Consider the following 25557-nt stretch of genomic DNA (forward strand, 5'->3'; position numbering starts at 1 on the left):
CCGCCCGCTCCTCCCTCCCTCCCTCCCTCCCTCCCTCCCTCCCTCCCTCCCTTCTCCCCTTCCCCTCCTTCCGCCCCCCACCCCTCTTTAGAAGAAGCTTTGGGGGGTGGGAAGGCCTCGGCCCGCCCCCGTCGGGCCCCCGCCCCCAAATCTGCTTTCTTTTGGGGGGGGGGAGTGGGCTCAAACCTCTCCCCTCCCTCCCGTCTACCTCCCGCCAAGTCGCATCCCGCCCGCCTCCCCCAGCTAGTTTCGCGATCGTAACGTTGGTACCCGCGAAGCCCCTTCTGAGCGCTGGGGGAGATCCGGGGTCATCGGGTGGCCCCCGGGGGGGGCTCCCCGCCTTCATCCCCATTTGACAGACGAGGCGACCGAGGCGGAGAGAAGTGACCCGCCCGCAGCCACCCGGCTGACGGGAGGCGGAGCCGGGATTCGAACCCGCGGCCCCCGACTCCCGAGCCCCGCCGCCGAGCGCTCCAGGGCGGGGCCGGCGTGTCCTCGCCCTCGCCCCCTCCTTCGCCCGGGTGCGAGGGGCTCAGGGTCGGGCGCGGGGCCCCGCGCGCCGCGAAGCCGGCCCGCCTGCCCTCTTTAAGTCGGCCGCGTGACCGTGGGCGAGTCGCTGCGCTCCTCTGGGCCTCGGTTCCCTCGTCTGGAAAACGGGGATCGACCGGGAGCCTCGCGTGGGACGACCTGATCTCCCCCGGCGCTCGGGGCGGCGCTCTGCACGTAGGAAGCGCTTAACGGATACCAACGTGATCATTTAAGAAGGCTCGGGCCGAGTGGAAGGGGGCGGCGGGTCGCCTGGAGAGACGGAGCCGCAGAGACGACCGGAGACACGGAGCGAGACGGAGAGAGCAGGCGCCCGCCAGGTCAACCGTTCCCAGCCGCCCGATGCCCTGCTCGCCCCCCTTTCCCTCCTCCCGGGCCTTCCCGGTTTTCCCGGCGGCGGGACGCGGAGGGACCCCCGCGCTCGTCCGACCGGGACCGGGACGCGGCGGGCCGGGCGAGCGCCGGGGTGGATCCCGTCGGGCGCGGTCCCCGTCCTCCCGTCTCCCCCGGCCCGGCCGCGCGACGGAGGGGCGGGTCCCGCCGAGGCGCCCCCCCGGCCCTCGAAGCCGCTCCCCCTCCGCACCCTGGGAAGAGGGGAGATCCGCGCGCGTTTTGCCGGGGAGCGTGGAGTGAGCGCCTCGCCGGGCGCGCGTCGGCGTGTTTGCGTTTCCGAGCCCCCGGGGGCTCCGGTCCCCCGTCGGCCAGGGGATGGCGGGGAAGGCGCGGCCTCGAGGGGTCCCAGCCGAGCGGCGTGGCCGGCCTGGGGGAGGGGGAGCCCTCGCCCGGGCGACCCGGCCCGCCCCTCCGGAGGAGGAGGAGGAGGTGAGGGTCGGTCGGTCGTTTTCCGGGGACGGAATCGGCGTCCGGATCTGGTCCGGGGGGGATCTCCCCCTGCCGGCCCCCGGGCCCCCGGCGACGCGACCCCCACGCGGGCCGGGGGGAAGGCCGATCCCGGGGGCGCGGAAGAGGGGATGGAGGAGAGCATCCAGCCACCCAGCCGGCCCCGACGCCCACGGACCCCGAGCCACCCGGGAGGCCCGGACGGTCGAGGGGACGGACGCCTCTGGGCCCCCGCGGGAGAAAGGGAGGAGCCGGGAGTGCGGTCGGCCGTCCTTCCAGCCGGGAAAACGCTGGGGGGGGGGGGCGATCGGGAAGAGAGGGCCCGGGGGGGGGGGGGGGGTCGCGCCGGCTGGACCGGGCACCCGGGCCGGGTGAAGGCGGGGACCCCCGGCTCCGTCGGGAAACTGGGGGGGGGTGGGTGTCGGAGAGAAGGCGATTCAGAAGAGAAGAGCGGCAGGCCGACCCCAGGAAAAGGGCTCCGGCCTGCCGAGAGCCGACCTTACGGACGGCTCTGCCCGCCGGCCGCGGGGGCAGGGAGAGAGAGAGCGGAGAGATTTTGACGGAGGGAAAATCTGGGCGCCCCTCCCGTCCTTCCCCCCGCCACGGGGTTGCATCCGAGCGAAAAGACCCCGGGTGGAGAGGGAGCTCTCTGTGGGCAGGGAATGTGCCCCTTATTATTACATTGCGCTCTCCCAACCGCTTAGTACGGTGCTCCGCACGCGGCGAGCGCTCGGTAAATACGACTGAATGAGTGAATGAATGAGAGCAGAGCCGGTGCCGAGCCTGGGGGATGGAGCGACCCGGTCGCCCGAGGCCCGAAAACGACCGTCGTCGTCGTCCCGATTGTGGTTAATAAGTGCTCGGTACCGTGCGGAGCGCCGGGGTGGATGCCGTCGGGCACAGTTCCTGTCCACAGCCGGCTCGCGGGCTTCATTCCGTTTTTCAGACGAGCTGGTCGAGGCCCAGGGGAGTTAAGCCCCGAGGTCCTACAGCGGACGGTGGCGGAGCCGGGACCGGAACCCGGGTCCTCCCGACCCGGGGGGGGGCGGGGGGGGGGGGGGTGACCGGAATTTTGGGAATGGCCTGGTGTCACTTTGGGAGTCGGAGGACCTCGGTTCTCCTCCCGGCCCTGCCGTCTGGCCTGCTGGGTGCCCCTGGGCCAGTCACTTGGCTTCTCCGGGCCTCGGTTCCCTCATCTGGAAAGTGGAGATGAAGACTGGGAGCCCCACGTCTCTAAGTTAGAGAAGCGGCGTGGCTTCGTGGAAGGAGCAGTCGGAGGTCCCGGGTTCGAATCCCAGCTCCGCCACCGGTCTGCTGTGGGACCTGGGGCGGGCCACTTGGCTTCTCTGCCTCCGGGACCTCATCTGTAAAATGGGGATGAAGACTGTGAGCCTCACGGGGGACCGCCTGCTGCTGACCTTGAATCCGCCTCGGTGCTTGGCAGATAGGAAGCGCCCGACAGAGCCCGTGACTTGTTACCTGTCAGAGGTCGTAGCCACCCCGGCGCTCAGGACGGCGCCTGTAAGCGCGTAACAAATACCAGAAAGAGGTCGGAAGGGCCCCCTCCCGCGCGAACCCCCAGACCCTGAGAGACGGGGGTCGGATCTGAGTGTGCAGACCCCCGGCGGGGGAGCGGAGCAGGAAGAGACCCCCATGCCGGGGCGGGCCATCGCCGACGGATGGTCTGGATCCGTCGGTGGGGGCCCTCGGGCCTCCGCACTCGTCGCCGAGGGACGGGGCGGGCACGGGGCGGGCGGCGTCTCCCCGCTCGGCCCGAGAGAGCCCCGGGCTCCCCGCGAGTTCCGTCTCGCGGTCGCCCGCGGAGCCCGGCGGCGGCGGGTGAGTAATGCCCGGCATGAACATCCCAGTGCCGAGAACGGGGCAGGGCGGGGAGGGCAGCGTCGTCTTATTTTCCTTTTCCCCGCCTCGGGCCACTCCGGGACGCGGGGCGGGGGGGGCGGGGGCACGGGACGGAGAAAGATCGATCGGGTTCGCCTTCCTCGGCCTTCGCCGCGCCAAGTCTCCTGTAGAACTCTTTAGCCCCGGGGGCGGGAGGGGACTTGGGGGCGGAGGGGAGGTGTCTCCTCGGCAGCCCCTCCGCCGGCTCGGGGAGCCCCCGGTCGAGCGGGCGGAAGGGCCGGCAGCCCCCCGCGGCCGCGCTCTCCCTTTCTTAGGGTGTTCGTTGAGCGCTCGCGACGCGCCGGGCGCCGTACTACGCGCCGGGGGTAGGTCCGTGCCCGTCGGCCCGCGGCGGGCCCCCGGCCGTAATCCCCGTGTTACCGGCGAGGTCGCTGAGGCCCAGAGAAGGGAAGCGACCTGCCCGAGGTCACCCAGCCGCGGAGGAGCGGCCGAGGTGGGGCGAGAACCCGGGACCTTCCGACTCCCGGGCCCGGGCTCGACCCACCGGGCCACGCCGTCCACGTGAATTCTCCGTCCTCTGGGGCAGGGCTCAGCAGTCCCGGGGGGGGGCACAGAAAAGATGGCGCGCGCGGGGCGAGGCGGGGAGCCCGCTGCGCTGAAAGCTTCTGCCCGATTCCATTTTTTGGAGGATCTTTAGGCGCCTACTAGGTGCCGGGCGCTTTACGAGGCGCCGGGGTCGATGATAACGATGGTATTGGTTAAGCTCCTACTATGTGCCCGGCACCGTTCTGAGCGCCGGGGTAATAATAACGATAAGGTCGGTATTTGTTCCGCGCTTACTACGTGCAGAGCACCGTTCTAAGCGCCGGGGGAGATGCGGGGTCGTCGGGTCGTCCCGCGTGAGGCTCACAGTTAATCCCCATTTTCCAGATGAGGGAACTGAGGCCCGGAGAAGTGAAGTGACTCGCCCACCGTCACGCGGCTGCCAAGTGGCGGGGCCGGGATTCGAGCCCAGGACCTACGACTCCCAAGCCCGGGCTCTCTCCGCGGAGCCGCGCTGCTTCTCCGCAGATAGATAGAGGGTCATCAGGTTGTCCCACGTGAGGCTCCCAGTCTTCGTCCCCGTTTTCCAGGCGAGGTCGCCGAGGCCCAGAAGGTGCAGCGACTCTCCCAAAGTCACCCAGCTGATAAGCGGCGGAGCCGGGGTTCGAACCCACGACCGCTGACTCCTAAGCCCGGGCTCTTTCCACTGAGCCCCGCTGCTTCTCCACAGTTTGCGTGTTTACTCCGCGCCCGGGACCGTTCTGAGCGCCGGCAGGTCCAAGCTCATCAGGCCGGACGCGGTCCCCGTGCCGAATGGGACTCGCAGCCTTCATCCCCGTTTTACAGACGGGGTAGCCGAGGCCCGGGGGGGTGAGTTGCCCAAGGTCACGGGCGGCGGAGCCGGGGTCCTCCCGACGGCCAGGCTCTAACCGCCAGGCCCCACTGCCTCTCCCGCCGTCCTTCCGTCGTTCGATAGTCAGTTGTCGCCGCAGTTCCCGTCTCGTCCCGGGGTCGGGTCCCCCTCCTTGCTCCCCGTCCCCCCGGGGACCGCCCCGTTCCCTTGCCGCTGGCAAAAGACGGCGGTTTGTTCCCACCGGGGGGGGGGAAGGACGGAGCGAGAGGGACTCCAGTGAGACTGGAGGGAGGACTTCCCCGACCGGGTCCCCGCGGTAGCTGCGTCTGTGCCTCCGTGTTTCCGGCGGGGGGGGGGGGGGGGGGGGGGGGGCCTGACCGTTTAGGCATTCAAGCAGTCGTGGGTATTTACTGAGCCCCTACGGTGGACGGAGCACCGTCCTAAGCGCTGGGGAGAGTACAGCGTTAACGAGCGTGGGGGCCCGAGGGGGAGACGAATAGAGAATTTATAATGTACAATTTAAAGACGCGGACGTCCGGGGGTCGGAGATCCGAGCGCAGAGAAGACCGTGGAAGGGGAGAGCCGGGGAAGGGGGGGAAGGCCTCCGGAGGAGGCGGGACCTCGATAACGCGGAGAGGGGGGTGGTCCGGCATCCGCGGAGGGCGGGGGGCCGGCGGCGAGAGAGACGAGAGCGGGGCACAGCGTGGAGGCCGGCGCCGCGGGAGCGGAGCGTGCCGGCTGGGTCGGAGGAGGAGGAGGGCGTCGAGGGCCTTAGGGCCGCCGCCGCGCCGTTCCCGTTCGAGGCGGAGGTGGCCGGGCAAGCCCTGGAGGGTCTCGAGGAGCGGGGAACCGCGGACTGAACGTTTCGGGGAAGAAAAATGACGCGGGCGGCGGAGCGGAGGATGGACCGGGGAGAGACGGGAGGGCCGAGGCGGGAATCCGGGCGGGAGAGGAGGAGCGGTCGTCGTAAGGGGTTTAGCGGTTTTGGACGGGAGGGAAGGATGGAGGCCCGGATTGGACCGGTTGCTCCCCTCCGCCGTGTGGGAAGCTGGCGGAAAATTCTGGGAAATCAGAATACGAAGGAGGATCTGGCAGCGAGTTAAGAAGAGGGAGCTTAACCGAACTGCCGGGGACAGAGCGGGGTTGGGCGGGGGCGGGGGGGGGGGGTCGTCCAAGCGTGGGCCAGAGTGAGGTGGCGGTCGATCGATAAATGGTATTTATTGAGCTCTTATCGTGTGCGGAGCGCTGTACTAAGCGCTTGGGGGACTGCTGTGTAACGCAGTTGACGGACACATTCCCCGATGCCGGAGAGAGGCGTCGTTCCCGGCGGGGAGGAGGAAGGAGTGGTTCTTGGGGAGCCGGGAAAATCAAGGACCCCCCCCCCCCCCAAAGGAACAGATCCCCCAACTTTCAGCAGTGGATCCGGAGAGGGTTTTGAGGGTGTTTGGTTTTCTTCTCCTAACGGTATTTAAGAGCTTAGTATGGGCCAGGGACTGCACCAAGTACCGGGGTAGATAACGATGATAAGTACGGTAATGTAAGCCCTTGCTCTGTGCCGGGGACTGCACTGAGCGCCGGGGCAGACTATAACACGGCTAAAAATTGCGGTATCGGTTACGCCAGGCACCGTACTAAATGCCGGGCGGAGGGGGCGGTAAATAGGATTGTGGTTTCTGTAAAGGGCTTACTATGTGCCAAGCGCCGGGGGTCGACGGGCGGGGCTGATAGGGGCCCGCGCTTGGGGAGGGGCGAAGCTCAGGCATCGAACCCCCACTTCCCAGACGTGGCGACCGAGGCCCGGAGAGAGGAAGTGACGAGGCCGAGGTCACCCGGCGGACACGTGGCGGAACCGGGATGAGAAGCCGGGCCCTCTGACTCCCGGGCCTGGAACGGCCCTCCCCGCTTCGTATCCGACAGACAGCGACTCCTCCCCGCTTGGAAGCCTTAGGGAAGGCCCACCTCCTCCCAGAGGCCTTCCCCGACTACACCCTCCTTTCCTCTTCTCCCGCTCCCTTCTGCGGCGCCGTCACTCGCTCCCTCTCTTCATCCCCCCCACCCCCCGTCCGTCCGTCACTTATTTCCGTTCGCGCCCGTCTCCCCCCGTAGACCGCGAGCTCATGGTGGGCGGGGAATGTGTCGGCTGCGTTTGTGCCGGACTCTCCCAGGCGGTTGGCGCAGTGCTCCGCGCACAGTAAGTGCCCAGTAAATACGACCGACCGACTTGGGGCCGGGACGGCACGACAGTAATGATGTTGGTATTTGTTAAGCGCTTGGCAGAGCACCGTCCTAAGCGCTGGGGGAGATCCGGGGTCATCAGGCGGCCCCCCCCCCCCCCCCCGTGAGGCTCGCGGCTAATCCCCATTTTGCAGATGAGGGAACTGAGGCCCAGAGAAGTGAAGTGAGTCGCCCACGGTCACGCGGCTGACAAGTGGCAGAGCTGGGATTCGACCTCATGACCTCTGACTCCCAAGCCCGGGCCCTTTCCACTAAGCCACGCTGCTTCTCCGTGGCCTTGCGGGCCCGGGGGTGGGAAGGCCCCGGGTTCTCATCCCGACCTCGGGGACCTCGTCCGGAAAACGGGCACGGAGACCGCGAGCCCCAGGTGGGACACGGAAGGTCTCCGACCTTCCGTGCACCCCGGCGCTCGGAACGGTGCCTGGCGCAGAGTGAGCGCGTGACAGATACCATTTTAAAAAAAAGAGCGCCGAGGGGCCGGGGTGAGAGGCAAAGGGCCCACGGTTCTCTTGTCCTCTCCCCAAGTGCTCGGTAACAGTGCTCTGCACCCAGTAAGCGTGGCTCATGGAAAGAGCCGGGGCTCGGGAGTTAGAGGTCATGGGTTCGGAATCCCCAGCCCTGCCAGCGGTGTGACTGTGGGCGAGTCACTTCACTTCTCTGGGCCTCAGTTCCCTCATCTGTCAAATGGGGAATGGAAGACGCGGGAGCCTCACGGGGGACAAGCTGATGACCCTGTTGCCTCCCCCGGCGCTTAGAACGGTGCTTTTGCACATAGTAAGCGCTTAACAAATACCAACATCGTTATTATTATTGTTATTAAGCGCCCATTAGATACTTGTTGGCTGACTGACCAGATACCCGTTTGGCGGGATGAGGAAACCCAGGCACGGGGAAGTTAGGCGACATTCCCGAGGTCACCCAGCGGAGCGGTGACGGAGCTGGAGCTGGAACCCGGGTCCCCGACTCCCAGCCCCGTGCTCTTTTCCACTGGTTCACGTGGCCGCCTCGTCTCCCCCGCCTCCCCCGCCCCACGGCAGGGTCAGAGGGCGGAATCGGGGCCGGGTCCCGGCGGCTCGGCCCCCGCGGCGCCCATCGCCGAGGCCTCGACCGCCCCGGCCCCCCGAGCCCAGATATCCACCCCCCCCCCACCCCCCCCCCCCCCCGTCGGTCCGTCTCGCGTCTCCTCCCCCGCCCCGGCCGCCCCAGCGTCCCGAATGATTAAAATTCCTAAATAATCGCCCTTCAAGAAGGCTTTTTTCCCCGGGGCGGAGGAGATAGTTGCGCCGGACAAAGACCGCTCTGGTGTCCCACCCTGCCCCCCGCCCCGCGTCCACCGGCGCTCGCACCACCCTCTCCTCTGCCCCCGCCGGCGTTGGTCCTGCCCGCTTTGGGACCCGGCCCTGGACCATCCCGGCTGCACCCGGGGCGGGTGGGGGGCTCACTCTCCAGCCTCAGTCGCCCCAGGCTGGAGGAGCGGGCAGCCGGTCAGTCGGCGGCATCTATCAAGCGCCCACTGTGTGCGCAGCACTGGCGCCAGCGCTCCGCACGCGGGGCGGAGGCGGCCGGAGAAACGGATGGAGGCCGGTGGCGCGGGGTCCGTGGAGGGAGTGGGGAGCCAGAGGGACCTGGGTTCTAATCCCAGCTCCGCCCCTTGTCTGCTGGGTGACCTCGGGCCGGTCACTTCACTTCTCTGGGCCTCTGTTCATCTGTCAAAAGGGGGATGAAGACCGCGAGCCCACCTTTTTTTCTCCTGTCCCCACCCCAGCGCTCAGTAGGACATCCGGCCCGCAGTAAGCACTTAACAGATACCGTCGTCGTCGCCGTGATCATCATCATCATCATCATCGCGTTCCCTGCCCACAGGGAGAGTTCGGTCTAATGAAAATGATAATCACGGTATCTGTTAAGTGCTCACTGGGTGCCGGATACTGTACCGAGCGCTGGGTTAGAGGCCAAAAGGCGAGGCCGGGCTCAGCCCCCGCCTCCCGGGGGGGGGCTCGCCGTCGAAGGCGTAGGCGCGACAGAAATTTCACCCCCGGTTTACAGATGGGGAGGCGGAGACCGAGAGGTCGTCGAGCACCGCGGGATCTGTTAAGCGCTTACTTCGTGCTGAGCCCCGGGGTGGGTCCGAGCAGTTTGGGTTGGGCACGGTCCCCGTCCCACGTGGGGCTCGCGGTCTCGGTCCCCAGTTTCCGGTCGAGGTCACTGAGGCCCAGAGAAGTGAAGCGACTGGCCCGGGGTCACCCGGCAGACAAGTGGGGGGAGCCGGGATTGGAACCCACGACCCCCCGACCCCCAGACCCGGGCTCTAGCCGCCCTGACCCGCCCGAGGTCCCCGGAGCTCCTCCAACCGGGCCCCCCCCCCCCCGGGCTCCTCGGGCGGAGGAGACGGACGCGAAATGATTGGCAGCCCCTGGAGGGCAGGGGGTCCGCCCCACTGACTCGGCTGAGCCTTTGCGGCGGGAGCCGGGCCAGGTGGCTTGGGACCGGGGCCGGGTTTGGTCTTTAGGGTTATTTTAGTGGTACGTATTAAGCGCCACGGTTTTCCAGGCGCTGTACTAAGCCCCGGGGTAGGTCCAAGCTGATCGGGTCGGACGCCGCCCCGGCCCCCCGTGGGGCTCCCGGTCCCCATTTTCCAGATGAGGGGACCGAGGCCCAGGGAAGCGAGTCGCCCCCCGGGCCTTGCGACTCCCGGGCCCGGGCCCTACCCACCCGGCCGCGCTGCCCCTCGGCCTCGGGGACCCCGCCCGCGCAACGGGCCCTCCCGGAGAGGCGGGCGCCGGGCGGACTGCGGGCCCGGTTGCCCCGGCCGGCTTTCCCCGGGATTTTTCTCCCAGGTCTCCGACCCACGGGCCCGCCCCCCACGCCCACCGAGCCCCCCGGACCCAGCCGGGCCGGACGGCCCACCCGAGGCGGGGACTGGCGGGCCCCGGGGTGGGCTCGACCCCAGTGACTGCCCGGAGGAGGCGGCGGCCGGGACCGGGGTGCGTTCCGGCGGTCTTTCCTCCCCACAGGAGAGGGAGGGAGGCGGGCGACGTAGCGGCGGTCTTCCGGGCCCCGCGGCCTCTTGGGCGGCTGCCCCAGAGGGCCACCGCGGTCGAGTCGAAGCCCACGTCGCCCCGTCACCTCGCGGCGTTGACCGAGCGCCCGGGGGCCGGGGGAGGGGACGGAGGTGTCGTCCCCGAGGGGGCTTCGATCGGGCGAGGCGGGAGAGGGCGCCGAAAATCGCCCAAGGGAACCGGACCGGGACTCCCGGGCCCCAACCCGGTCAGTGGGGCCGGCGGGGAGGCCGCCGGCGGGATTTCCCGGGACTTCCCAACCCCGCCGGGCGGGGGGGGGGTCCGGGCCGCGCCGAACCCAGTCCAGATTCCCCGAAAGGGGGGCCGGGAGGGGGAAGGGCTAAAACTGCAGCGGCGGGGATTCGGGTTAGACTGCCCGACGAGAGTCACCATTCCCGGTCATCCTTCGGGACCAGAAGGGGCCCCCCGCCGCTCCCGCCTCGAGCCGTCCCGCTGCCCCCGGAAGGCCGGGCCTCTGGAGGGACGGAGAGGGGCAAGGGGAAGGCCGAACCGGGAGACTTGTGCGGGCCCGGGACCGCCCGACGTAATTAAAAAAAGAGCATTTATGGAGCAATCACCAGATTGGGCCGAGTCCCCGGCCCCCGTGGGGCTCGCGCTCCGGCTCGTCCTGATTTTAACAGGGGCGGCCTGGGGCCCGGAGGAGTTGAGAGACTCGCCCGAGGCCACGCGGCGGGCGGGTGACCCAGCCCGGACCCTTACCCGGACGGACGGGGTGCTCCCCGCTCCCACTCCCGGGCAGAGCAGCGGTTGTCCCCGAAAAGCAGCCCGGCCTAGAAGCCGGAGCCCGGGGCCTGGGCGTCGGAAGGACCCGGGTTCCGATCCCGGCCCTCACCCGGGTGCCGTGCGGCCTCGGGCCAGTCGCTTGACTTCTCCGAACCTCAGTTACCTCGTCTGTAAAATGGGGATGAAGACTGTGAGCCCTGTGTGGGACAGGGACTGTGGCCGACCCGTACCTACCTCGGTGCTTAGCGCGTAGTAAGCGCTCAACGGATACCACCGTCTCTAGCGTCGCTACGACGATCGGTATTATTATCTCGGCCCCGAGCCCCCGGGGGGGAGTCCCTCCGCCGGGTCGAAAATCAACGTACCGAGCGCCTTCCGGCCGCCGGCCGCCGTGAGGCAACCGGGCCGCGGTCCGGATCGGAGAAGGGGCGCGGCCGAGCGCACGGAGCCCGGGACCCGGGAGGTCCCGGGTTCCGGTCCCGGCCCCGCCCCTTGTCTCCTGGGTGTCCTTGGGCAAGTCACTCCGCTCCTCCGGGCCTCGGTTCCCTGGGCTGCCAAATGGGGACGAAGACCGCGAGCGCCACGTGGGTTGCGCACTGTGTCCGGCCTGATGATCAACTCGTGGCTACCCCCGTGGCGCTCAGTACGGCGCCTGGCACCTCGGAAGCGCTTAAATTAGAAAATAAAAATAAATGGCCCCGTGGCGGGGAGGGCTCTGGTCCCCGAGAGACGCCCTGCCGTCCTCCTGCAACTTCGGGGGTGTCGACGTCTCCAACGTCCCCCGCCCAGGGGCGCGTGGTACCGGGAGAACCGTCGTGAGCGGGGGATGGTTCTGCCGGCTCGGGATCTCGGTTTGGTTGGGTCGATGCCGTCCATTCGGCGCGTCCCGTGTGCCGGGGACCGTGCTAAGCGCCGCAGTGGCTGGAGGGGTGGTCGGGTTGGAGCCGGGCCCCGTCCCACGTGGGGCCCCGCGGTCTTCATCCCCGTTTGACCGAGGAGGGAACCGAGGCCCGGAGAAGCGACGTGACTCACCCGAGGCGTCCCGGCGGACGAGGGGCGGAGCCGGGACGAGAGCCCGGGCCCTTCTGACTCCCGGGCCCCGGCGCGACCCGCGAGGCCGCGCCGCCCATCTCTTCCACCGGACGCTCCTAGAGCGCGTGGCCCGGTGCCCCGCGCAGAGTAGGCGCCCCGTAAATCCGATGGAGGGGCGGATCGATGCGACCCCGGAAGCCCCCAGCCGAATCGGGCCCCGCCGGGGGGAGGGGAGGGGCGGCCGGGCCCGCCGGGCCCGGGTTGGCCGCGAGGAATGCGGCCCGGCAGGCTCGGCGGCCCCGCCCCGGGAGGGGAGCCCACGGAGTGCCCGCCCTCCCTTCCCCTCCGATCCCCCGGCCCCGGCGGGGGCATCTGCCCCCCCCCCCCCCCCGGGGGGTCCGTCCCCGTCCGCCCCCCATCCGCCAGGAGCGGCGCGGGCTCGGGGCCGCCCGGTCGAAGGCGGCGTCCCTTGGAGAGAGCGGGGCTCTGGGTTCCGGCCAGGGCAGGGCACGCACGGGCAGGGCACCGCGGCGCCCGGCGGCATCGACCGGGGCCCGGCCGGCCCTGCCTGCGGGGCATTAGCCGGGCAGCGGACGGGTCCGCTTCCCCTGAGCGTCCCCGGGCCCGCCCCCCCCCCCCCCCCCCCCCCGCGCCCTCCGGGCCGGAGCCCGCCTCGTCGAGATTTCGTGGAGTGGTTCTGGAATGCCAGCTATTCGACGGGCGGCTCCTCCCCCGGCCCGGCCCTGCCCGCCCGGCCCGGGCCCTTCCCCTCGGCGGACGGGCCCCGTCGGGCAGTCGGGACCGGCCGGCCGCAGAGACCGCTTCTGGCTTCCGGAATCGGCCGAGGGGGCCGGAGGGGGCCGGGGGGGGCCCGCCCTCTCCCTCCGAAACGGCACGGCTCCCGCCCGCAAACCTGACCCTCGCCCGTGCGTTCTCCCCCTCCGCCTCAGGTGGGAGCCTGACCTCCGACCTATGTGCCGCCCGATCCCTGCCCTCGGCGGCGGCGAGGAGCCCACGATCGCATGACCCTGGACATGGACGCCGTCCTGTCGGATTTCGTCCGCTCCACGGGGGCAGAGCCGGGGCTGGCCCGGGACCTCCTGGAAGGTAAGGCGCCCCGAGGGAGGGGGCGCCCGGGGCGGGGGGGGCGATGCCAGCGGAGTCGGGGGGGCCGCCGAGCGTCCCGGACACCTCGCTGGGGGCTCCGGGGCCCGGACGCGGGGAGAGCAGCGGGGGCCCGGTGGCTGGAGCCCGGGCCTGGGAGGCAGAGGTCACGGGTTCCGATCCCGGCTCCGCCACCCGTGGCCCCGGGCAAGTCGCTTGGCTTCTCTGCGCCTCAGCTCCCTCTCCTGTGGAATGGGGCTGAAGAGCGGGAGCCCCACGTGGGACGGGGACTGCGCACACCCCATTTGCTTCCGTCCACCCTGGGGCTTAGGCCGGTTCCTGGCACAGCGGAACAAATAGTAATGAAAATTACGGTATTTAAGCTCTTGCTACGTGCCGAGCACCGTGATAGGTACAGGGGACTCAGGCTGTCCCTCGTGGGGCTCCCGCTTTTAATCCCCGTTTTGCAGATGGTCCAGAGAAGCGAAGTGACTTGCCCGAGGTGACACGGCGGACGGGGGGGGGGGGGCGGAGGCGGGGTTAGAACCCGAGTCCTCTGACTCCCAAGCCCGGGCTCCTGCCACTGAGCCCCGCCGCTTCTCAAATGCCGGAGTTGTTATTAAGTCAGCGTGGCTCAGTGGCAAGAGCCCGGGCTTGGGAGTCACCGGTCGTGGGTTCCAATGCCGGCGCTGCCACTTGTCAGCTGGGTGACTGTGGGCCAGTCACTTCACTTCTCTGGGGGCCTCAGTGACCTCATCTGTCAAATGGGGATGAAGACCGGGAGCCTCACGTGGGCCGACCCGATGACCCCGCATCTCCCCCGGCGCTTAGGACGGGGCTCTGCAGACAGTAGGCGCTTAACAAATACCAACGTTATTATTATCATCTCCTTATTTCTGTTATTTCTTTGTTTCTATTAACGTCCGTCTCCCCCGCTCTAGACCTGGAGCTCGTTGTGGTCAGGGGACGTGTCTGTTGGCTGTTGTGTGGCGCTCACCCCAGTGCCGTGCACACAGTAAGCACTCAGTAAATCCCACTGGCTGCCTGGGCCTCCTTGTCCTCACCCGTGCGACGGGGATAAACTCACTCACTCACGTATTCGTCCAACCGTATTTATTGAGCGCTTACTGTGTGCAGAACACCGTACTGAGCGCTTGGAACGGACAGTTGGGCAACAGATAGAGACGGTCCCTGCCCAGTGACGGGCCCACGGTCCAAACGGGGGAGGCGGACGGCCGAGCGAAACGGAACAGAACAAACCAAGACGACGTCATCGAGATGGATAGAATCGTGGAGATGTTCACCCTCCCGTCCGGTCCCCGTTAGACCCCAGTTCTGATCCTCGCTATTGAGGAAGGAGATTGGTGTTCGTTAAGCGCTTCCTGTTTGTCGAGCACTTTCCGAGCCCCTGTCCCACGCACGGCTCCCGCTCTTCATCCCCGTTTTCCAGATGAGGTCACCGAGGCCCAGGGAGGTGAGGCGACGTCCGAGGTCACACAGCTGACAGGCGGCGGAGCCGGGATTAGAACCCGGGCCCTGTTAACCCGACGGGCCCGGTCGCCCGCGGGGGCCGGTCTCGTGCCGCCCGATGGGGTCGCCCACCAGGATCCGCTGGGGACCCCACTGGCTACCGCCCTCGGCCTCCCGCTTAGAGCGCGCGCCGGGACGGACCGTCTCCCCCAGCGCTTAGCGCGGGGCCTGGCCCGGAGTAAGGGCTCAACCCTCCACCCCCAACTGCCGCGGGGCGGTCCAGGAGTCGCCGCCCCTCCCCTCCCCGCCCCCTACTAATCCGGCACGTCACTCAGGCGGTCAGTGACATCTCTCGACCGCTCGCTGTGGGCGAAGAACCAGACCGAGCGCTCGGGAGATGGCGGTACGACGGGAGGCCGCCCGCCCTGGTAGAAATAATCGTGATCGTCACGCCGGTATTCGTTAAGCGCTTACCGTGTGCCAGGCACCGTTCTACGGGCTGGGATAGATACCAGGTCATCGGGTTGTCCCACGTGGGGCCCGCAGTCTTCGCCCCCATTTGACAGATGAGGTGACGGAGGCCCAGAGAAGTTCAGTGGCTTTCCCCAGGTCACACAGCAGACGAGTGGCAGAGCGGGGACAAGAAAAGGAAGAGCCCGGGCTTGGGAGTCAGAGGGCCCGGGTTCTAATCCCAGGTCCGCCCCTTGCCTGCTGGGCGACCCGGGGCCGGTCACTTGACTTCTCGGGGCCTCAGTTCCCTCATCTGTGAAATAATAATAATAACGTTGGTATCTGTTAAGCGCTTACTACGTGCCGAGCACTCTTCTAAGCGCTGGGGGAGATGCAGGGTCGTCGGGCCGTCCCACGTGGGGCCCCCGGGCTTCATCCCCATTTTCCAGATGAGGTCACTGAGGCCCAGAGGAGTGAAGCGACTCGCCCCAGGCCACACAGCTGATAAGCGGCGGAGCCCGAATCAGAACCCACGACCCCTGACTCCCAAGCCCGGGCTCTTGCCACCGAGCCGCGCTGCTCCGCGATTTAAGACTGTCAACCCGTGTGGGACGGGGACCGTGTCCAACCCGATGAGCTTGTATCTACCCCGGCGCTCGGTATAGGGCCTGCTGCTTATTAAGTGCTTAAAAGTACCATTGTTATTATCATCATCTGTGAAACAGGGATTAAATCCTCCTCTCTTCCGCTTAGACTGGGAGCCCCTTGTGGGACAGGGACCGGGTCTGACTGGCTTATCTTGTCTCTACCTCAGCCCTTGGGACACACAGTAAGCGCCTGGCAAATACCGTAGTTATTACTGTTATTGTCAGCTGCTGCCCGGTGCAGCGGGGGGGGGGAGGGGATGGATCGGGAAGGGCTTCCCGGAGGAGGCGCCCTGGGCCGGTGCGGCGGGGGGCCGCCGCTCCGCCCGCCCCCCCCGGGTGACCCTCGGCGTGTGTCGTCGCCCCCGGCCAGGAAAGAACTGGGACGTGAGCGCCGCCCTCAGCGACTTCAAGCAGCTGCACCAGGTCCACGCCAGGAACCCCACCCCGGCCTTCCCCCTGGGGCGCGGCCGCGGCCAGCCCCCCTCCGACGACCGGGAGCCGGGCCCCCCGCCCCCCGGCCGGCCCTGCCTGCAGCGGCAGGATGACGTCGTCCAAGGTAGGGGTGCCCCCCGGACGCCCGGTCCCGCGCCCTCCTCGCCCCCGCTCCCGGCAAAGGTCTCGCCTTTCTCCCCCCTGGACTGTGGGAGTCGGGCCGGGGGACGGCGGGGAGAGCCCCGGGCCCGGGAGTCGAGAAGGTCCCGGGTTCTCACCCCGGCTCTGCCACTTGATGGCTGGGCAGGCCACTTCACTTGGCTGTGCCTCACTTCCCTCCTCTGTAAAATGGGGACGAAGCCTGTGAGCCCCGTGCGGGACAGGGACCCGATTCGCTCGCATCCCTCCCGACGCTTAGGACGATACCTTGCGCGTAGTAAGCGCTTAACGGATGCTATCGTTAAATCCGTGGGGTCGGGGCCGGTGAGCGGGGTCTCGTCCCCTTCCCCTCGCCCCCGGAAAAGGTCACGGGTTTCTCCCCGCTGGACTCCGGGGGTCGGCGGAGGGGAGATCCCACCCATTCCTTCGCACGCTCAAGTCATTCAGTCCTATTTATTAAGCGCTTACTGCGGGCAGAGCCCCGGACTGAGCACCGGGGCAAGTACGGTACGTCAAAAAAAAAAGTGACATCCCCTGCCCGCAACGAGCTGACGGTCTAGATGCGGGGAGACGGACATCAACACAAATAAACAGAACGACGGATGTGGACATAAGTGCCGCGGGGCCGGGAGGGAGAGGAGAGAGCCTTCATTCAGTCGTATTTATCGAGCGCTCACTGTGTGCAGGGCGCTGTACTAAGCGCTCGGAGGGGCAGAGGGAAAAGAAGTCAGGGCGACAAAGAAGGGAGCGGGAGATGAGATGACCCACAGACCCAGCTGGGCCCCGCTGGCCCCGGCCCAACTCCCCGGCCCTCCCTCGGGTCTCCCCGAGAGCCCCGGGCGGCCTCCCGAGCCCCGTCCCCCGACTCCCCGTCCCCTCCCCGCCCACGCACGGGCCCCTCGTGTCTTTCAGAGAAGCGCCTGTCCCGCGGCATCTCGCACGCCAGCTCCACCATCGTCTCCCTGGCCCGCTCCCACGTGTCCGGCGGCAGCGACGGCGGGGGCGGCGAGCAACCCCCGGACATGCCCGTTTGTGCCTTCCAGCTGCCCGACCTGACCGTGTACACGGACGACTTCCGCGGCTTCATCGAGCGGGACCTCATCGAGCAGTCCATGCTGGTGGCCCTGGAGCAGGCCGGTGAGGAGACCGGCCACCCCCCCCCCCCCCCCGGCGGGCCCCCAGCCCTCGCCCGCCGCCTCCGGGGTCCCGGGGCCCCGGGGGCGTCCGGGTGACGGGCTCCCCGCTCTCCGCCCCCTCCCCTCCCGCCCACCCCCCCTCCGCAGGCCGCCTGAACTGGTGGGCCCAGGCCGACGCCGGTTGCCAGAGACTCCTCCCGCTGGCCACCACCGGGGACGGGAACTGCCTGCTCCACGCGGCCTCCCTGGGTGAGTCGGACGCCGGCCCCGGGGAAGGGCCGCCCCCGGTTGGGGGGGGGGGGCGGGCCGTGGCGGGGGGGGCGCCGACCCCCGAGCCTCCCGGCGGCCGACGGCCGCGGGAGGATTTCGGTCGGAGCCGGAGGCCGCGCCCCGCCCCCAGCCCGGGGAGTCTCCCCCTCCCGTCCCGCGGGGTCCCGGAGGAGCCGGAGGAGGCCGGGGTCTCCGGCACCGGCCCTCGCGCCTCCCGGCGGCCCCCGGGCGCTGACCGGCCTCCCGTCTCTCCTCCTCCTCCTCCCGCTCCCCGCCCCTCCCGGACCCCCGCGTGCAGGGATGTGGGGATTCCATGACCGGGATCTGATGCTCCGCAAATCCCTCTACGCCCTGATGGACAAGGGCGTGGAGAAGGAGGCCCTGCAGCGGCGCTGGAGATGGCAGCAGACGCAGCAGAATAAGGAGGTGAGAGCGAGGGGGCAGAAGAAGGGCCCCCTCCCCGAACCCCAACCCGGCCCACCGGTCCCCCCCGGACACCCGAGCTCCGGGCCGAGCCGGAGGGAAATACCGGGGGCGCGGCCGGGGCGGGGGTCCCTCGTCCGGCCCCCTGCCCTCGGTAGACCATCCCGGACCGACGGCGGGCCAGTTCGCGGTCGGCGACGGGTCGGTTGAGGAGCGGCGTGGCCTAGTGGCTAACGCAAGGGCCCGGGAGTCAGAAGGACCTGGGTTCCGATCCCGGCCCCGCCGCCGGGTGACCTCGGGGGAGGCGCTTCACTTCTCGGGGCCTCGGTGCCCTCGTCTGTCAAATGGGGACGAAGGCCGGGAGCCCCACGTGGGACGGGGGCTGCGTCCGACCCGATTCGCCTGCATCCACCCCAGTGCCGCGGTACGGTGCCGGGCCACGTCGCGAGCGCTTAACAGATACCGTTAAAGGAAAAATCGAAGGGGTCCCCGGAGGGAGAACCAGGCTCCCTTGAGTCAAGCCTCGGGCCCTCCTGCTTCAGGTTAAGCCCTATCCTCGTTCGAGGCCCCCAAGGGGCTTTTCCGCGGAGGTCGCCGTCGGACCACCTCCTCTCCTCCTCCCCACCGGGACGGGAGGAAACACCTTCAGCCGCAGCGTGCGGGATTCAGACTAGACCGGAGGAAGGTTCTGACGGTGCCGGGGCGGGGAGGGGGTCCCACGACGCCCGGCAACGGGGGCACGAGAGAAGGCCGGTTGGAAGTCCGGCCTTCTCCCAGAAGGGTCTTCCTTGCCGCAGGGAGCGCCTCCCCTGCCTAGGATGGACTGTGCCCCGGAGGCGGGGGGACGGGCGGAATGACCTCTGGGAGGCAGCGGAGCCCGGCACGGTCCAGAGGAGGGGAGGGGGCCGAGCCGGCGCCTCGGTTTCCCGGGGCGGGGCTGCGTCCTCTCCCCCGACGATCCCAAGCGACGGGTTAGTCGGGGAGGTCCACCGGATCGGCCCCGACGGCGGTCCCGTTTCGGAGACGGGGAAACTGAGGGCTCGGGAAGCAGCGGCCGGGGTCACCCGGAAGGCCGGCGGCGTTGCCGGCACGCGAAGCCGGGGGCCCCGGGCTCTCCCCACGGGGGCCGCCCTGCCCGCGACGCTTGTCCAGGGAGGAGAGTCCCCCCTTCCCGTCTTGCCCAAAAGCGGCTCCCGTCCTTCCAACTCCTCCGGCCCGCTCACCGGTGTCCGGCCCCCCCCCCCCCCCGTTTCGGTCCCCGATTCTCCCGTCCGTCCGTCGGCGGCCCGCAGTCCGGCCTAGGTGTACACGGAGGAGGAGTGGCAGAAGGAGTGGAACGATGCTGACCAAGCTTGGGCGGTCGAGGCGATGACCGCGGCACCGCACCTGGGGGCCAACGGCGCCCAACTTGCGGAGGGTGGGTGCCCCTCTCCCGCCCCCCCCCCCCCCCCCCCCCGGGGAGACGGCCCACGCGGGGACTCCCCGCCGTAGCGGGGGATGTGGTGCCCGCAACGTCCCCCTCCGTGGGGAATTCACGCTGCTCCAGTGCTGAGAAAAGGGACAAACCCTCGGCGGACTCGATCTTAATCGAGGCTATTTAGTGCACGCTTACTATGTTGCAGAGCACTGGACTGAGCGCTTGAGAGGGTACGGCGCGGGCCGTTCCCCCGCGGGACTCTGAGGGCGGTTTTATCCCCAAGGGTCCCGGGGGGTTGTTGGGGCTGGGAAGCGGAGGGGAGGGGGGCGAGAGGCTGGCGGTCGGGTCCCCCCGCGGCCCCGGTCCCCCCCCCCCCCCCGAACTCGGTCCGTTGCCCCCCGCCCGCCCCCGGCAGGGTGGAGGCCTCGGAGGAGCCGGTGTACGAGAGCCTGGAGGAGTTCCACGTGTTCGTCCTCGCCCACGTGCTGAAGCGGCCCCATCGTCGTCGTGGCCGATCACCATGCTGCGGGACTCCGGGCGGGGAAGGTGGGCGCGGCCCCCCGGGGGGGCGCGGGGAATCCGGGGCCGGGGGGCGTCAGGGCCCTGGGTCCCGCCTCGCCCTCGCTTTTAGGACCCGGATCTTCGGGCGGAGCGGGGTGGGGGGAAGCCTGAGGGAGCCCGGCGTCACGCGGCCCCCCGGGTCAGCGGCGGGCTGCGGCTCGCGCCCCCTCCGCCGTGGCCTCCGATCTGCAAGTCGGTTGCGCTGTCCCTCTCCCGGGCGCTTAGTACGCCGCTCTCGGCGCGCGGTAAGCGCGCGCCGAAGAGCGCTGACGGACGGGTTGGTTGTGTAGCGTTTGCCCCGATCCCCTTCGGGGCATCTACCTGCCCCTGGAGGTCCCGGCCGGCAAAGTGCCCACCGCTCTCCCGCTGGTGCTGGCCTACGACCAGGCCCACTTTCTCCGCCCTGGTGTCCCATGGAGCAGAAGGAGAGCTCCAAGGAGCAAGGTACCGTGCCTTCCGCCACCTCCGCGCCCATGCCCCCCTCCTGCCCGTCCTCGGTGCCCCCCGCCCTCTCGCGTGGCGTGGGACCACCCCCCCGGGCCGGGGAGCGGGGCACCTGGGGCCCGGGGTTCGCGGCCCCTCGGGGAAGCAGGCGGGGGAGAGGGCCGAGGGGCAGCGGGCACGAGCCGGCCGCTGGTGGGGTTGGCGGGGGGGGGGGGGCGGCGAGTCGACCATTCCGTGGCCTTACCTCCTCTCCCTCGCCCCCCCTCCCCGCCGGGATGGACCGGACGGCTGAGGCCGCGGCCCTCCGGGGTGGACTGGTGCCCGGGGCCCCTCGGGAGAACGGGGCGTAGGGGCGGGGGAGGGCAGAACTAGACGGAAACCCCGTTGTCTCAGGGTGGGCCGGGCGGGGAGGGGGCGTCCCGGGCTCCCCGCGCGCGCCCAGGGAAGACTCTGACGCCACGCGTCTCCCGTTCCCTCCCTCCCCGCTCTTCCCGCCAGCGGTGATCCCGCTAACGGACTCGGAGCACAAGCTGCTGCCCGTGCATTTCGGCGTGGACCCCGGGCGTGGCTGGGAGTGGGGCAGAGATGACAGCGACAACGTCAGGCTGGCCAGGTGAGCCCGGGAGGGCGCGGGGGGTGAACGTCACCGAGCCGGGGGACATCCGGGAATGGGGGGTGGGCGGTAGGCCCTTCGGGACTACGTACCGAGCGCCCCGTCTAGTGCAGAGCGCGCCCGGGGTACCCGAGCGTTCAGGGCGGCGCAGTAGGATTAGAAGCCCCGGTCCCTGACCACGACGAGCTCCCGGTCCGATGGGGGTCTCGGGCAGCCCGCGGAGAGCGGTGGATTGCGGGGGCTTCCCCTCTTGTTCCTTACCGCGGGGACCCCGGCCTCCACCTGCCCTCCGCCAGCCTCTCCGCTCCTTCCCCCGCTCCCGTCCGGGAGCATCCCGCGTTACGGGGACGCCGAGCCGGCCTGGAGTTGGGAGCGCCGGGGGCGGCGTGAGGCGCCCTCGCCTCACCCCGCCGTCCACGGCCCCATCTTGTTTGGGCCTTGCCTAATTTCCTCCAGCCCTAGGCAGAGCCGGGTGGCGGGGTCCGCTCCTCGCCCGTCCACCCCCGGCGGGCAGCGGATCGGGCCGGGCCGGGGGGGTGGGGGGATCCTCCCTCTCTTCCCACACTCCCCCGCCCCGGCCGTAACCCGACCCGGCCACCTCGGGATCCCGCCGACACGGGCCAATGGGGGGGGCGGGTGACCAGCCGGGCGGCCAGAGGGGCGGGCGAGAGGCTTTGTTCCTTTTACTGGAATTCGCTTCCGCCTTCCAGAAAAAAACACAGCCCCCGGCCGTCCCCCGCCCACGTCCCTCCATCCCCCCCGTCCTCCACTCCGTCCTTCCCTCCCTCCCTGCACCCCGTGGCAGAGGCCACCCGTAGCCGTCCCCGCGGTTTCCCCGGAGCCCCGGCCGGGACCCCCAGACACAGTGGTCCCGGGCCCTCGCGCCCGGCCTCTCTCCCGACCCTTAGCGGGCAAGCTAGCCCTCACCCGGGGATGGCCACGGGCCTCTCGTGGAAGGAGCCCGGGGCGGCGTGAAGGGATGGCGTCCGGGCCCACCGGCGGCTCCGGGGGATGTCCCCCCGGTCTCCCCTGTCTCCCCCTGCCTCATCCCCCTCCTCTGGGTGGAGAAATAACTCCCTCCCTGTCCCGCGCCGCCCGATTCCTCCCTGGCCGGGCGGGGGAGACCCCCGGCCTCCGGGTCACCTGCTCCGTGTTGCCAGGAGGAGGACGGGGTCGAACCGCCCCCCACCGCCCATCCTCCCTCCCCCACCCCCAGCCTTCCCCGAGCCGGGCCGCGGCCGCGAGGGTCCGGGGTCGTCCCGGGGAGACGGGATCCCAGCATCCTATCCTCCCCCGAGCCCCAAGGCCCCTCTCCTTTTGGGATGAGGGGGAGACGGGGTGGGGCCGAGGGGGCAGAGGGCTCTTCCAGCAAGCCCCGTCGCCGACACGCCACCCACCAAGCCTCACGCCTCTGTCCCTCTCGTCTCCTCCTCCTCCTCCCCGCCCCCCCCCCACCAGTGTGACACTGTCCCTGGAGGCCAAACTGCAACTTCTGCACAGCTACATGACCGTCAAGTGGATTTCATTGCCCAGTGACATGCAGGTGAGGCCCCGACCCCGACCCGCGTCCTTCTGTCCGTCCCTACCCGCTCCCCGCCGGAAGGGAACGGGGGGCCGGGGCCGTTTCCACCCCGAAGCGTCTCTCCCCCTTCCTTCTCCCCTGTGCCCTTTGCCCCTGCGCCGGTCCCCTGACCATCCTGAGCCGGCCGGGCCCGCCCCCGTCGGGGGGGGGCTGCCGGCCCAGAGGGGGAGGCGGGACAGACCCGCCGGCGAGGCCCGAGGGATGAGAACGTAGGCGCGCGTTCGACGTCCGCCGCGGCCCGCGCTCGTGCCCCCTCCTCGCCCCACCCCCGGGAAGCCTGGGCCGGCGGGAGGGGGCCGGGGGCGGCTCCCCCGGGCCCCCCCGAAACGGCCTCCCTTCCCCTTCCCCGGTCAGGCCCCCCTGGCCCAGCCGGAGTCCCCGACGGCCTCGGCGGGCGACGAGGCCCGCTCGGCGCCCGAGTCCGGGGAGTCGGACAAGGAGTCGGTGGGCGGCGGCTCGGCGGGCAACGGGAGCGGCCGCGGGGACGGGGAGCGCGACGGGGACAAGGCCAAGCGGGACAAGGAGAAGAAGCGGGCCGACTCGGTGGCCAACAAGCTGGGCAGCTTCGGGAAGACGCTGGGCAGCCGCCTGAAGAAGAACATGGGGGGGCTGATGTCGGCCAGAGCGCCCAAGGGGGCGGCCCCGGCCAACGGGGACCCCCTGGAGAAGAAGAAGAAGGGGGGGTCGCGGAAGGGCGCCAAGGAGGAGGCGGCGGCCGGGGGCCGGGACCCCGCCGAGAAGGGGCAGGCGGAGCGGGGCGGCGGGGGCTACGGGGCCGAGGCGCGGCAGAGCGCCAGCACCCTCCGCGGGGCCCTGGCGGGCGAGCGCCGCTTCCTGCTGGCCGGCAGCCTCCAGACCGGTCAGCGCCACCAGTACCAGGAGCAGATGATCCGGCGCTACCTGGCCGACGCCCAGGACCGCTTCCTGGCCCACCGGAGGCCGCAGGAGCCCCCCAAGGCCCCCGCCCCGCTCCCCGGGGGCCGGGACTCCCCCGGCTCCCCCGGGCCCAGCCCGGCGCCCCCCTGCCAGGACCCCCGGAGGCAGGCGGCCGGCGGGCCTCCCCTCTACGCCACCTTTCCCCGCCAGTGCCCCCCGGCCCGCCCCCACCCCCACCCGCACAGCCCCCCGCGCCCGGCCCGGCCCCCCGGCCCGGACGCGGACCCGCCCCCCGGCTACCCCGCCGCGGACCCCGGGGGCGGCCCGGCCCCCGGCCCGCACGGCGCCGCCGGCTCGTGCGAGCCCCCCGAGCCGGGCGGCCCGGCGGGGGGCCGCCCGCAGACCAAGTGCCGCCAAGCCGCACTGCAGCTTCTACGGGCACCCGGAGACGGGCCACCTGTGCTCCTGCTGCTACAAGGAAGAGCTGAGGCGCGCCGACCTGCTCCTCCACCGCTTCTGACCGGGCACCCGCCCCCCCGGGGCGGAACCGCGGTGACCTCCGGGGCGCGCCCCCGCCCGGCACCCGTCCTCCACCGGGGGTGAGCGGCGGGGCCGGGGCGGCGGGCCCCCCCGGTCCCCGCTCCCGTGGGGAGGGGGAGGGTCTCGGCCGCCCAAATAAATAGACCGAAGCGCTCGGAGGAGTGGGGGCTCCCGCGCGGGGCGGACCGGTGGGGCAGGAGCGGCGTCAAGTGGGGGGGGCGGGGGGGGTTCTCGCTCCGCAACTGGGCACGGGAGGGGGAGCGCGGGGGTCCTGCGTGGTTCAGGGGGGAGGCCGGCCCGGGGGGCGGCCCGGCGATTCTAAAATGAGACGCGGAGGGCCGGCCCGTCTTCCGAGGGACGGAGGGGCCGGGCTCCTCCCGGACACGGGGCCGGATTCCCCGAGCCGGCCCGCGTGGGCGGACGGCCGCCTGGGCCGGGGGGAGCGGGGACGGACACCGGCCGGGCCCGCCGACCCAAACCCGGCCCCCGGGCCCGGCGGGAGGGCACGCGTGGTCTGACTGCCGGTCGTGCGCCCGCGACCCCCCAGAAACCACCCCCCCGGCCCGGCCCTCGCCCGGCCGCGTCACCTCTCTGCCCTGCCTGAGGGAGACCGCCTTCCCCTACCTCTCCTTGCCCGCTACCTCCTCCGGCTGCCCGCCTGGAGCACCCCACCCCACCCCCCCAGAAAAAAAAAATGATGGGCGGTTATTTAAAAAAGAAAAAGAATTTACACAAAGAATATTTTTGATATCGGGGGCGCACCAGAGTGGGTGGGTGGGGGGTGGCATTTTAAAAAGGAGAGAGCTGCGGGGAGGGAGGGCACTAACCGGCCCCCTCCCGCGCCCCCCACCCCCCTCTGAAACCACAGACATTTCCGTTTCTTCTCCCTCCCCGGCCCTCATTTGCACAGAAGCGTTTCAGAGCACAGGGTGGCACGTGAGCGGACGGGACCCTGCCCGCTCGGGCCCGGAGGGGGGTCCCTCCGCCACCGGGCCCCTCGTCCGCCAGACCCCCTCAAACCGTCATCTATGCAAGCGGAGGTCGGCCCGCCGTTTCCCCGGCTCGCCCCTTCCGGCCAGAGACCCTCCGGCCTCCGGACGCATTTTCGGGGAGGGGGCCGCCGGGGCCGGGGTAGCCCCGCGCCGGACCGGAGGTGCGTTTGCCGCGGGGGAGCGGCCCAGGCCGCTCACGCCGCGGGGACCCGGAGACTTAGAAGACGTGCACAGAACACGCGGACACACGCTCGGTCTTCCCCGGCCCCGGCCTTAGAGGCCGGGAAGGTTCTCCCCGAGAGTAGACGAGGCGGGGGGGGGTTCTTTGAGACCCCCCCCCCCAACCACTCCCCCACCCCCAGCTTAATTAACACCAAATCAGTCAAGCACTTTCACGTATCTTATTTTCAGCCCATCCTAACGGTGACCCCGTAGGGTAGGAAGAGGGCCCGGATCAGCCCCGTTTTATAGATGGAGACAGGGAACGGAGAGGCTGAGCTACTTATTCAAGGTCACGCGGGAGTTGGCGGGGCGGACTCAGAGGGCAGAAGCCAGGTCGATCCCCCGTCCTAGGCTCCTGACTTCCCGACCCTGGGCCCCGCACGACGGATCATTCCCGGCTTCGCGAGGTCTGGGAATCGGGGGCTCGGTTGGATTAACGGTTTAGTGGGGTTGGTCTTTTTTCTTTAAAAAAAAAAAAAAGTGCCCTGTCTACCTCTGCGAGAGAGT

The 25557-nt window shown here is 70.1% G+C and overlaps 1 protein-coding gene across 1 annotated transcript; it reads left to right on the forward strand.

The window, feature by feature from the left end:
• Positions 1 to 709: 709 nt before the first annotated feature.
• Positions 710 to 24633, forward strand: OTUD7B (OTU deubiquitinase 7B). The gene is given in 16 exon segments (XM_029055521.2): positions 710 to 866; positions 12663 to 12819; positions 15754 to 15939; positions 16887 to 17111; positions 17258 to 17359; positions 17679 to 18008; positions 18780 to 18945; positions 19636 to 19714; positions 19716 to 19736; positions 19738 to 19766; positions 20072 to 20177; positions 20180 to 20225; positions 20724 to 20838; positions 22297 to 22381; positions 22775 to 23713; positions 23715 to 24633. Coding segments are annotated over 15 exon segments (2616 nt in total). The 5' UTR covers positions 710 to 866; positions 12663 to 12734; the 3' UTR covers positions 23817 to 24633.
• Positions 24634 to 25557: the final 924 nt, after the last annotated feature.

The sequence above is a fragment of the Ornithorhynchus anatinus genome, chromosome X5 (genome assembly GCF_004115215.2).
Source record: "Ornithorhynchus anatinus isolate Pmale09 chromosome X5, mOrnAna1.pri.v4, whole genome shotgun sequence".
NCBI lineage: Eukaryota > Metazoa > Chordata > Mammalia > Monotremata > Ornithorhynchidae > Ornithorhynchus > Ornithorhynchus anatinus.